The 12,484-nt window shown below is 46.8% G+C and overlaps 1 protein-coding gene across 1 annotated transcript in view; it reads right to left on the bottom strand.

Moving 5' to 3' along the window:
* Positions 1-5,518: 5,518 nt before the first annotated feature.
* The window catches only part of RASGEF1C (RasGEF domain family member 1C), a 45,264-nt gene continuing 38,298 nt past the window's right edge, over positions 5,519-12,484 (bottom strand). The window contains exons 13-14 of the mRNA XM_055566466.1: positions 6,692-6,764; positions 5,519-6,194 (exon numbers count right to left, since the gene is read on the bottom strand). Of these exons, the coding sequence (XP_055422441.1) occupies positions 6,170-6,194; positions 6,692-6,764 (98 nt within the window). The 3' untranslated portion in view covers positions 5,519-6,169. The remainder of the gene's footprint in view (positions 6,195-6,691; positions 6,765-12,484) is intronic.

Genomic DNA, 12,484 nt, shown 5'->3' with positions numbered 1-12,484 from the left:
CTGACCCTGGGCTAGGGATCTAGGGTTCCCATTTGAGTCCTAGAAGTGAAAAATGAAGCCATTTTCACTGAAAACATTGTGTAGTGGGATGTTAACCTTAGAGTGTGGATGAGGGGACAAAGGGTAGTGTGATGGGGATGCAGTGAGCCTGACATTTTCTGCTGCTAGGGAGGAGGCCCAACTGTGCCCAGCAGGGCCCACAGGGGTGTGTGTGCAGTAGGGGAGCTGGGAGGTTTTGTCTTGCGCAGGCCTGAGACAATAGAGGCTCACCTGAAACCCCAGGGGATACTGCGGAACTCAGCAACCCTCCAAAGAGGAAGGGGCAAGAGTGGAGGAAAGATGCGTGTCACTGTGTTTGTGCTTGTAGGAAGAGCCAGAGACCAGTCAGAGCTCCTCTTGGCTTCTCGGCACCGTTAGCAACAGAGCCCTGGTGGACAATGGACTCTATTCTGCATGCTCAGTGTCCTTGGGCAATGGCTTTGCCTTTCTGAGCCCACATTTTGTCACTTGCCAAGGTGGATCGTGATAGCACCCATGTCATGGGGTTTGTTAGGTTGTGTATAAAGCCTGGAAGCATTTGAGTTTTGGGGTGAAATGGAGCTTCCAGTTGAGGCGCACCCTGACTGTGGCTCTTGACTGAGTTATCTGACTCTGTGCCCCCTTGACTCACGGATGGGGTATATCAGTGGTCAGGACTTAGAGACTGGAAAGGGCACTGCTTGGGGGGCTTCTGTGGGTGGGGTGCCCTTTCCTTGGGAAACTCACATAAGCCCTGCCGCACAGGGGATGCAGTGCCCCAAGGTCTGATACCTGCCTGAGGCATCTGAAGGACGAGGGGCCACGCTTGTGGCTGTCTGTCTCGTGTTGTTAGGGAAACAGCCTGTGGTGTCCCCTGGGATAACTTTGTACACACCTTTGAGAAATGCCCTGGGATTTTCTGAGGTCCTGCTCTGGAGAGCTGTCATGGGATAGACGGGCCTCCACAGGAGCCTGGATGTGGCTGAGTTCCTGGGGTAAGTCACTGGCCACAGTCATGTCACCCGCCCAAGAAACTAGGTGGGTAGGGAAGCAATGTAGGAGGCAGGGGCTTCAGAGGACCCCCATGGATTAGCTGTATGAGATGAATTGATTCTGAACCCCAGCCAGGCCCAGGGGTCTCTGAGGCAAACCCTAGTCAGGAATATCTTCAAGTTCCTAACATCCCTGCTCCTTCTCTGGAGGGCTCAGAGAAAAAGTTCACTTCAGTTCAGTTGTGTCCGACTCTGTGCAGTCCCACAGACTGCAACACACCAGGCCTCCCTGTCCATTACCAACCTCTGGATTTTACTCAAACTCATGTCCATTGAGTCGATCTTATCCTCTGACATCCCCTTCTGCTCCTACCTTCAAGCTTTCCCAGCATCAGGGTCTTTTCAAATGAGTCAGCTTTTTGCATCAGGTGGCCAGAGTATTGGAGTTTCAGCTTCAACATCACTCCTTCCAATGAATATTCAGGACTGATCTCCTTTAGGATGGGCTGGTTTGATCTCCTTGCTGTCTAAGGGACTCTCAAGAGTCTCCTCCAACACCACAGTTCAAAAGCATCGATTCTTCCACACTCAGGTTTCTTTATAGTCCAACTCACATCCAGACATGACTACTGGAAAAACCATAGCTTTGACTAGACGGACCTTTGTTGGCAAAGTAATGTCTCTGCTTTTTAGTATTCTGTCTAGGCTGCTCATAACTTTCCTGCCAAGGAATAAGCGTCTTTTAATTTCATGGCCGCGGTCACCACCTGCAGTGATTTTGGAGCCCAAGAGAATAAAGTCTGTCACTGTTTCCATTGTTTACCCATCTATTTGCCATGAAGTGATGGGATTGGATGCCATGATCTTAGTTTTCTGAATGTTGAGCTTTAAGCCAACTTTTTCACTCTCCTCTTTCACTTTCATCAGGAGGCTTTTTCGTTCCTCTTCACTTTCTGCCGTAAGGGTGGTGTCATCTGCATATCTGAGGTTATTGATATTTCTCCCAGCAATCTTGATTCCAGCTTGTGCTTCTTCCAGCCCAGTGTTTCTCATGATGTACTCTGCATGTAAGTTAAATAAGCAGGGTGACAATATACAGCCTTGAACCAGTCTGTTGTTCCATGTCCAGTTCTAACTGTTGCTTCCTGACCTGTATTTCTCAAGAGGCAGGTCAGGTGGTCTGGTATTCCCATCTCTTTCAGAATTTTCCACAGTTTATTGTGATCCACACAGTCAAAGGCTTTGGCATAGTCAGTAAAGAAGAAATAGATATTTTTCTGGAACTCTCTTGCTTTTTCGATGATCCAACGGATGTTGGCAATTTGATCTCTGCCTTTTCTAAATCCAGCTTGAACATCTGGAAGTTCACGGTTCACATATTGCTGAAGCCTGGCTTGGAGAATTTTGAGCATTACTTTACTTTATGAGTGCAATTGTGCGGTAGTTTGAGCATTCTTTGGCATTGCCTTTCTTTGGGACTGGAATGAAAACTGACCTTTTCCAGTCCTGTTGTCACTGCTGAGTTTTCCAAATTTGCTGGCATATTGAGTGCAGCACTTTCACAGCATCATCTTTCAGGATTTGAAATAGTTCCACTGGAATTCCATCACCTCCACTAGCTTTGTTCGTAGTGATGCTTCCTAAGGCCCACTTGACTTCACATTCCAGGATGTCTGGCTCTAGATGAGCGATCACACCATCATGATTATCTGGGTCGTGAAGATCTTTTTTGTATAGTTCTTCTGTGTATTCTTGCCACCTCTTCTTAATATCTTCTGCTTCTGTTAGGTCCATACCATTTCTGTCCTTTATCGAGCCCATGTTTGCATGAAATGTTCCCTTGTTATCTCTAATTCTCTTAAAGAGATCTCTAGTCTTTCCCATTCTATTGTTTTCCTCTGTTTCTTTGCACTGATCCCTGAGGAATGCAGAGTTCCAAAGAACAGCGAGGAAAGATAAGAAAGTCGGTCTTAGTGATCAGTGCAAAGAAATAGAGGAAAACAATAGAATGGGGAAGACTAGAGAAAAAGTACAAAACCACAAAGAATGAGCACAGCCCCTGCCCTTCGCTGGCCTCCTGGGCACAGTGGGGATGAAGGTCGCCCCCGAGCCCTGCGTCCTGGTGCCTGCAGTGTGCTGAGCTGGGTGCCACAGACCTGCTGTGTGGCAGGGAGCTGTGTCACCGGGCACCAGATTGGGCCTCTGGGCATCACGCTCGGGCACCACCTGTGCTGCTGACACCTGGTCCATAGGCCTGGGCTCCATCTGCTGCCCCCCAGGTAGGCCATCTGACCTGGCCACGGGGACTGAGGCTAGGAGAGCAGGCGGACAGCAGGGCCTCTGCAGGGAGGGGCCGTGAGTCCTGGATGTGGCGAAGGAACCATCTACAGGCCATGAGCCAGGTACCAATCCTCCCTGGGCCCTGAGGCTGCACTTGAGAAGGGGTACCATGATCCCCACCTGTGGAGCTACTGCATCAAGGTCTTCCTCCTGGCCTGGGCATTGGGGGCTTGGTACCAAGCAGCTGCTCACAGAGGTGGGGAGCAGGGTCCCTGGATAAATCCGAGATACAAGTGCACTCAGCTCGAGTCCCTTGGCCCTGTGTTCTCTGTGGGGCTGGCCGTGGGCTTCTGCCTCCTCATTGCCTGGAATGTCTCCGAGATGGGGATGAGCCCAGGCCTCACCTCGCCATCCTCAGCTGACACTTATTCTGCCCTGGGCCAAAGGGACTGGCAGGCTGGAGGCAGCAGCTGTGGATGTGAGTGCTGGACGTCAGGGGCCCTCCCCGGAAGGGGGACTGCAGTGTCTGAGGTTGCAGCTCTTATTAGATCCACAAACTGAACTACAGCATGCCGGGCGGTGGGAACACCCAGCGCAAGGCCACAGAACCAGGAAACAGGAGACGGCCTCGGGGCTTTATGAGCAGAGACATTCTTGACCTGCCTCACAGCTGACCTCCGGAGTTCCACTTCCAGGCCTGTACTACTTCTCCAGCATCCTTTCCTCATGTTCCCCACAGCCCGGAGGAGCTGCGGTCCTCTGGTAGGAGATGGAGAGGACTCTGAGGGGTGTGGCAGAGGGGAGGAATTTGGGGTCTGGAATCCTGGGCCCAGCTGAAGGATTGCATGAGGCAGAGAACACACTGTGGCCAGGTGCTCCCACCTCCTTGACCTCACCTGCTGCTTCCTGAAGCTCAGTATTCTGGGGTTTCCTCACAGGCTCCTGAGCTGAGCTGCTCAAGAATAGGGAGTCAGGTGACTGGCAAGGCCTGGGCCTGTGGAACTGGGGGCCCCGTCCAGCATGTCCTGCCTCCCTGTGGCTGGGGAGGAGGGAAGGAGATAACCTGGGGAAGCCTCCTGGAGCCCCCCCAGGCCTCAGCCCTGGGCTTGCCATCGCATCTCCAGGCCACTAGCCCACTCTGTGCACCTGCCCCGACCTCCAACAGGCAGTGCTCTGCATGCCTGAGGAGCACGCACGGTCCCTGCTGATGGCTTTAGGAGTCTAGTCTAGTGTTGCCCCAGGGGATGCCAGACACCAAGGGAGTGTTCTGGGCAGGCCTGAGGGGATCAGGAAGTGCTTCTAGTTAGCTTCTGGGATCCCTAGGAACCCTTGGGTTTGGCCCCAGAACCCCACCCCACCCTTGTGGAGAGCTTAGATATAGTGTGAAGCAGGGTGGGAGCCTGGGCCTGACAGAAACCCAGATCGTCTCTGCTACCCGCTGTACTCCTCAGCCTCTCTGGGGTCTCAGATGGACAGGGGTAGGCTGGTCTGGAGTAGAGCAGATTCCATTCAAGCCGAACAGGCACACTCCCACGCCTCTTCAGGCTGCAGGATCCTTGCTGAGGTCCTGGGTTCATCAGGCAGAGTTCTTCGAGTTCGGGGAGGCATCTGGGGTGTTGGTTGTCTTGTCTCTGCCTGTCCCCCAGGTGGGACCAAAGGCCACACTGCCAAGACAGCTGAGGCCGGTCCCAGCTGAGCTGGGTCTGGACTCTGAGAGGCCTGATGTGGTCAGGGGCTGGCCAAGATGCATCACTGCATCTTCAACACAGTCCTCTGTGCTCAAGCCCTGACTAGGAATGGAGGTGCCCATCACACTCCCTGACTTCTTGACTGGGTGACCTGGTCGCATGCCAGGTGGGGGCTCAGCAGCTCCATGACCCATTTGCTCCAGGCCCAGAGATGTGGCTCAGTGTGTGAAGGGCAGAGTGAGAGCCCACTGGAGGACCTCCTGTGGGCTGTGGGTCCTCCCCGACTCCATCACTATTCACCCAAACAAGCGAGGCATCTGGCCTCACACATGGCTGTCAGTATCCACTCACTGGAGCTCACCAAATACCTACTGTGCACCAGCAAGTTTCAGCAGGATATGGGGTCTGTGGCATGGAAATGGCCCCCAAGTCCCCCTCCTGACCTGTGGTCACTGCGTTCCCGGGCCTGAACTGGGACACTGCCCTGCATCCTGGCAGAAAGTCACCAGTGAGAGAGGTGAAGTGGATGTGAATACACAGGGTATACCAATGTGTTTATACCAGATCTAAAATTCACAATGTACTGTACACGTGGTCAAGTCCGTGACTCAAATTTGTCCTGCTGACCGGCATCATAGCTCTCACCAGGAAGCTATCCCGATACCAGCAGGATGCCGAAAGGGTATACACAGGGCTACAGAAACCAGCCCATCTCAATGGGCAGGACTGGGTCCATTAGTAAAATGGCAGGGGCTGTGGCCCCTCTCATGCCACCATGATGTCTGCTGGAGATATGAAGGCTCCCAGGTCACCTGGAGACAGGCTAGGTGTCTACCTCCATGGCGAGGGTGAGACCATAGCTGCCCAACCTCTTGGATCATTGCTGAGGACAGACAGACTGACCAGCAATGTGACCACCACTGTTCTGAAGGCAGGGCCCCCGAGGCACGTGCCCCTCATATGTTTGGAGGCCCTGGGCCCTTCCAGGGCTGAGGTTTCACAAAAGGTGGAGAAAGTTTGCCTGGGCCATGTGGTCACTGTGGCAGGTGGCAGGCCACAGGATCCCAGTTTGCAAAGCAGTGATGCATCAATGCCTCCGCCTCCCACTGGGCTGGCTGGGGCAGGCAGGGCTGCAGAAGGCTGGCTTCCTCTCTTCCTCTCCTTCCTCCTCCTCCTCCAGCTCAGTGCCTCTCACGTCTTCCCCAGAATAGAAGACCTGCAGATTTAAACATGCTGAGGGTGGTGAGAACCTGCTGGCCTGGCCTGTGGTTATACACTCGCTGTGACCCCCACCCCAGAGGGGCATTTGCCATCTTTGTGGCTCAGTCCTCAGAGCCCACTACTGCTCCTCCTTTCTGACCTTGTTCAGCTGTATTAACAGGCCGAACAAGAAGAGATGGTGCGTGTCTAACTTTCTCGCATGAGTGTGGACTGGGGTTCCAGGCCCTGGGGCACACATCTCAACTGCCCACGAGGCAACCTCAAGCTCTGGGGGGTCACGGTCCTCACCTCTTCTCCATACCCCAGTGCTTGAGTTCCTCCCTAACCTCTAAGACCCTGGTCTGACCTGCCCCCACCCCCATGGAGGGCCTCCCAGGAGGCTGACAACCAGGTATGGATGAAGTCCCTCAGCTCTGACTTGGCCCCAAGCATCCGACCCCTCCCTCTACCCTGCCCCCCCCACCCCAACCTTGTCTTGGCACACAGACTCACCTTAGAGATTTCCACCTCTCTTTTTCTGTTTGGTTCTCTGGGCTCTCACTTTCATAAGAAGCCAAATAAAGACCTAATCAGAAAATGAAGTGATATTATGCATTTATGATCATTGATAATAACCTCTTCTACACTCAACAGTCTCACCTGCTTTTTGTTTTTTAATTAATTTGTTATTGGGATGTAACTTCAGATTCACATGCAATTGTAAGAAATAATACAGGGAGGTCCATGTACCTTTTACCCAGTTTCTCCCAACAGTTGGAGAAGGCAATGGCACTCCACTCCAGTACTCTTGCTTGGAAAATCCCATGGAAGGAGGAGCCTGTCAGGCTGCACTCCCAACAGTAACCAATTGCCAAACTATAGGACGAGATTATCACCAGGATATTGGTGTCAACACAGTCAAGGTGCAGAACATCCCGTCACCACAGGGATCCCTCATGCTGCCCTTTTACAGCCACACCCAGCTCCCTTCCAGCCCCACTCCTTCCTTAATCCCTGACCACCGTTAATCTGTTCCCTGTATCTTTATTTTGTCATTTCAAGAATGTTGTATAAATGGAATCAGGCAGGATGTACCCTTTTGGGATTGGCTCTTTTCACTCTGTAACTCTCTGGAGATTCATCCATGCTGTAGTGTGTATTGTGTGGTTCATTCCTTTTTGTAGATGAATAGTATTCCACACCATACTTTGTTTAACCATTCACCCACTGAAGGCCATCTGGGTGGTTTCCAGGGTTTGGCTGTAACAAATTAAGCTTCTGTAAACATCGGTGTATGAGTTTTTGTGAAAACATGTAAACATTCATTTCTCTGGAATAAACACATGCCCAAGAGAATAACTGCCGAGTCATATAGTAGTCGCATATTTAGTTTTATAAGAAACTCTTTGTCTGGTTCTACATTCTGAAGATTTTCTCTTGCTTCTCTTTTTTTTTTCTAAAAGTTTTATAGTTTTACATTCAAGCCTGTGATCCATTTTGAGTTAATTTCTGTATAAAATGTGAGGCTTAGGTTGAAGTTCATTTTTTGCCCTGTGGATGTCCAGATACACTTGCATCATTTGTTGTGAAGACTATCTTTCCTTCACTGAATTGCTTTTGCACTTTTGTCAAAAATCACTTGGAATATTCGTGTGGGTCTCTTTCTGGGTTCTCTGTTATCTATTTAAATATTGAATAGCCTTGCATCTCTGGAATAAGTCATGATATATAATTATTTTTATATATTGCTGAATTGTATTTGCTAGTATTTTCTGAAGGATTTTTTGCATCTGTATACATGAGGGACATCAGTCTGTATTATCTGTACTGTTTGTCTGATTTTGACATCATAATATTAGCTTTATAAGCAACCTGGGAAGTTCCCTCCTCTTCATTCTTTTTCTGAAGGAGATGGTACAGAGTCGGTGTTATTTCTTTAAATATCTGGTAGACTTCTCTAGTATAACCACATGGGCTCAGATACTCCATTTTGGAGTGCTTTTAAATGAAAAATTCAGTTTTATTAATAGCTATAGGCTATTCAAATTATCTATTTTATGTTGAATTGTGGAAGTTTGTGTTTTTTGAGAAATTGGTCCATTTCATATAAATTGTCAAATTTACATGCATATAGTTGTTCATAGTATTTTCTTATGAGTCTTTTGATGTTGGCAGAGTCTGTAGTGATACTCTTTTTCATTCCCAATATTAATAATTTCTGTCTTTCTCTCATTTTTATTTGTCAAGATGTTCTTTGCTAGAGGATGGAAATTTTATTATGCTTTTCAAAGAACAAGCTCTTTAATTAACTTTTAAAAATTGTTCTGTTTTCCATTTCATTGATTTCTGCTCTCTTGTGCTCTTATTTTTTTCCTTCTGCTGACTTTTGGTTTATTTTGCTCTTCTTTCTTCTAGGTTCTTGGAGTGGGAACTGAGATGATTGATTCAAGGTGTTTCATTTTTTCTAATGTATGCATTCCATGCTGTAAAATTCTCTCAGCCCTTCTTTAGCTATATCCCACAAATTTTGATAGCATTTCCATTTAGTTCAATTATTTTTTATTTCCCAGAGACTTCTTAACTCATGGATTATTTAGAAGTATGTTGTTTAGATTCTAAGCATTTGGAGATTTTCCTGTTATCTTCTGTTATTGATTTCTAGTTTGATTCTGTTGTGATCACAGAATATATACCCTATGATTTCAGTTATTTAAATTTGTTGCACTTTGTCTTATGTAGCTCAGGATATGGTTTATCTTGGTATATGTTCTATGGGCAATTGAAAAAAATGTGTATTCTGCTGTAGTTATATGGAATGGTTTATAAATATCCATTGGATCCTCTTTGATGATATTGGTGAGTTCTGCTTTGTCTTTGCTAATTTCCTCCCTAGTTGTTATATCAGTTGTTAAGAGAGGGTGTTGAAGTCACCAATTATATTAATAATTGTGGATCTATTTATTTCTCCTTTCAGTTCTATTGAGTTTTGCTTCATAAACATTGTCGCTTGGTGGATACACATTTAGGATTGCTACATCTTCTTGGGGACCGACCATTTTATAATTACATAATGTTCCAAATGTACATCAAGGCTGTATATTGTCACCATGCTTATTTAACTTATATGCAGAGTACATCATGAGAAACGCTGGGCTGGAGGAAGCACAAGCTGGAATCAAGATTGCTGGGAGAAATATCAATAACCTCAGATATGCAGATGACACCACCCTTATGGCAGAAAGTGAAGAACTACAGAGCCTCTTGATGAAAGTGAAAGAGGAGAGTGAAAAAGTTGGCTTAAAGCTCAACATTCAGAAAACGAAGATCATGGCATCTGGTCCCATCACTTCATGGGAAATAGATGGGGAAACAAGGGAAACAGTGGCTGACTTTATTTTTTGGGCTCCAAAATCATTGCAGATAGTGATTGCAGCCATGAAATTAAAAGATGCTTACTCCTTGGAAGGAAAATTATGACCAACCTAGATAGCATATTCAAAAGCAGAGACATTACTTTGTCAACAAAGGTCCATCTAGTCAAGGCTATGGTTTTTCCAGTAGTCATGTATGGATGTGAGATTTGGACTATAAAGAAAGCTGAGCTTGGAAGAATCGATGCTTTTGAACTGTGGTGTTGGAGAAGACTCTTGAGAGTCCCTTGGACTGCAAGGAGATCCAACCAGTCCATCCTAAAGGAGATCAGTCCTGGGTGTTAATTGGTAGGACTGATGTTGAAGCTGAAACTCCAATACTTTGGCCACCTGATGTGAAGAGCTGACTCATTTGAAAAGCCCCTGATGCTGGGAAAGATTGAGGGCAAGAGGAGAAGGGGATGACAGAGGATGAGATGATTGGATGATATCACCGACTCAATGGACATGGGTTAGGTGGACTCCAGTAGTTGGTGATGGACAGGGAGGCCTGCCATGCTGTGGTTCGTGGGGCGCAAAGAGTCAGACACGACTGAGCAACTGAACTGAACTGAATGTTCCTCTCTGTCTGTGGAAATTTTCTTTGCTCTGAAGCAATTTATCTTATAGTAATACTGCCATTTCTGCTTTTTTTTTTTTGATTAATGTTTTCCCATCATTTTACTTTTTAACCTGTCTATATCATATATTTGAAAATGAGTTTCATGTAGACAGCATATAGTTGGGTCACATTTTTAATTTACTCTGCCAATATCTGTATTTGGATCACTTATGTTAATATAATTATTGATATGTTAGAGCTTAACTCTGCCTGCTTATTTATTTACTCATGTATTGTTTTCTTTTTGTTCTGTGTTTTGTTTTTCTTCTTTTCTCATGGGTTCCTTGAACAGTTTCTAGAACTCCATTTTGACTTATCTATGGTACGTTCCTAAAGGATATTTTCACTGGATATAAAATTATGGGTTGATAGTTGTTTTCTTTCAGCACATGTGCCACTGCCCCTGGCTGTGGTATCTGATGATGAACCTGATGTCTTTGAATTGTTTTTCTCCTGTAGGTACTGTCATTTCGCTCTCAGTACTTTCAAGATTGTTTTTGTCTTTAGTTTCCAGAGGTTTGATTATGATATGTCTTGGTATAGGTTCTTTTGGTTTATCCCGTTTGGGATTCACTCAGCTTCTTGAATCTGTAGGTTTATGTCTTTTCCACATAGGGAAATTTCTTGCCATTACGTCTTTGAGTGCTTTTCAACCATACCCAGCTTGGCCTTTCGTTCCCAGACTCTGATGACATGAGTGCTACGTCTTTTGTTACAGTCCCACTGGCGCCTCGAGATTGGCTCAGTCTATTTTTTCTCTGTGGTTAAGACTGTATAGTTTCTATTGTTCTGCCTTTCAGCTCACTGGTTCTTCCCTCTGTTCTCTCCATTATGCAATTGAACCCATCCGTTCAGTTTTCTTATTTCAGTTGTTGCATTTTTCAGTTCTAAAATTTCCATTTGACTCTTCCGTATATAATCTATGTCTCTGCTGAGATTTTCTCTATTTTCTCTTGTTTCAGGGAGCTGACTGGATTGCCAGCACGTCCTGTCAGGAGAGGTCTGATGGGACTGAGGGCAGGGCCAGGCTTTTGTCAGAGGCTTCACCCATCCTAACTGGGGCCTAATACATCTTATGTTCCTTTTCTTGATTTTCTCAGCCTTATTTTGTGTGTGTGTGTGTGTGTGTGTGTGTGTGTCGGGGGTGGAGGGTGGAGGGAAGGATAGGAAGAAAGGAGGGTCAAAATGGAAGGTGCTTCCCTCTAAGGGCATTCCAGAAGGGCCAGGATTTTACTTGTATGTTCATGGCAGTCTGTCTGACTGGCAGTTAGCAGACTCTCTAGAAATACTGTTGACTAAAGGAGTGAATGGAATGCACCCCCAAACCTCTCCTCTTCCTGCCCTAGACTCTCCCCACCTCTCTCCTAATGTGCCTCTGACGTTTTATTGCCCACGTTCCACTAATGACAATAACCATTAGTAGGTTGAATAATGGCCCCAGAGACACAGGTCTTAATCCCCTGAATATGGTCCAAAGGGACTTCACAAATATGATTTAGTTAAGGATCTAGAGATGAGGAGATTATCTATCCTGGATTATCTGGGTGGGTCCTAACTGCAATCACAAGTATCCTTACAAGAGGGAAAGAGGGAGACTTGACTTCAGAAGGCAATATGATGGTGGAAGCAGAGGCTGGTATAAGAAGAATATGGAAGAAGGGGCCACAAACCAAGGAATCCAGGCAGGCAGACACTAGAGGTTGTAAACGGCCAGGAAATGGATTTCCCCCCTAACGCTTCCAGAAATAACCAGTTCTGCCAACACCTCGATTTCAGCACAGTAGAACTGATTTCAGGCTTGCTAACTTCTGTAGTCATAAGAGGACAAATTTGTGTTGTTCTGAGCCACCAAATCTGTGGTGATCTGTCACATCAATGGGAAACGAATACAATCAGTATTGATTGAATGTAGTCCTGTGGGCTTTGCTGGTGCCCTGTCAGTTAATTCTCACCATGGCCCTAGGAAGTAGTTTCTCTCATTACCCAACTTTATAGATGCAATAGGTGCCAATAGGTAACACCGCTTCTGGGGTGGGAGCACCCAGGCTGGTGAGCTTATCATTATGTGTGGTAGAGGAGACTCCAGATATGGGTGAGACCCCCCCCAAATTTACTAACTTCAAAATATAAAAAAATAAAATGGCCAAATTGAAAATATTAATTAAGAAGCAAGTCACTAAAAAATTCTTTCCCTTAATTTTTTATTTTTGGCAGATGATGTTTTCCTGAGTACGGGTGTGGGTCCATGTGTAGAATGCCTGCCATGATGAGAAT

This window comes from Bubalus kerabau, chromosome 1, assembly GCF_029407905.1.
Source record: "Bubalus kerabau isolate K-KA32 ecotype Philippines breed swamp buffalo chromosome 1, PCC_UOA_SB_1v2, whole genome shotgun sequence".
Classification (NCBI taxonomy): Eukaryota; Metazoa; Chordata; class Mammalia; order Artiodactyla; family Bovidae; genus Bubalus; species Bubalus kerabau.
The sequence above is the reverse complement of the archived record's forward strand: the minus strand, read 5'-3'. Positions and strand labels throughout refer to the sequence as shown.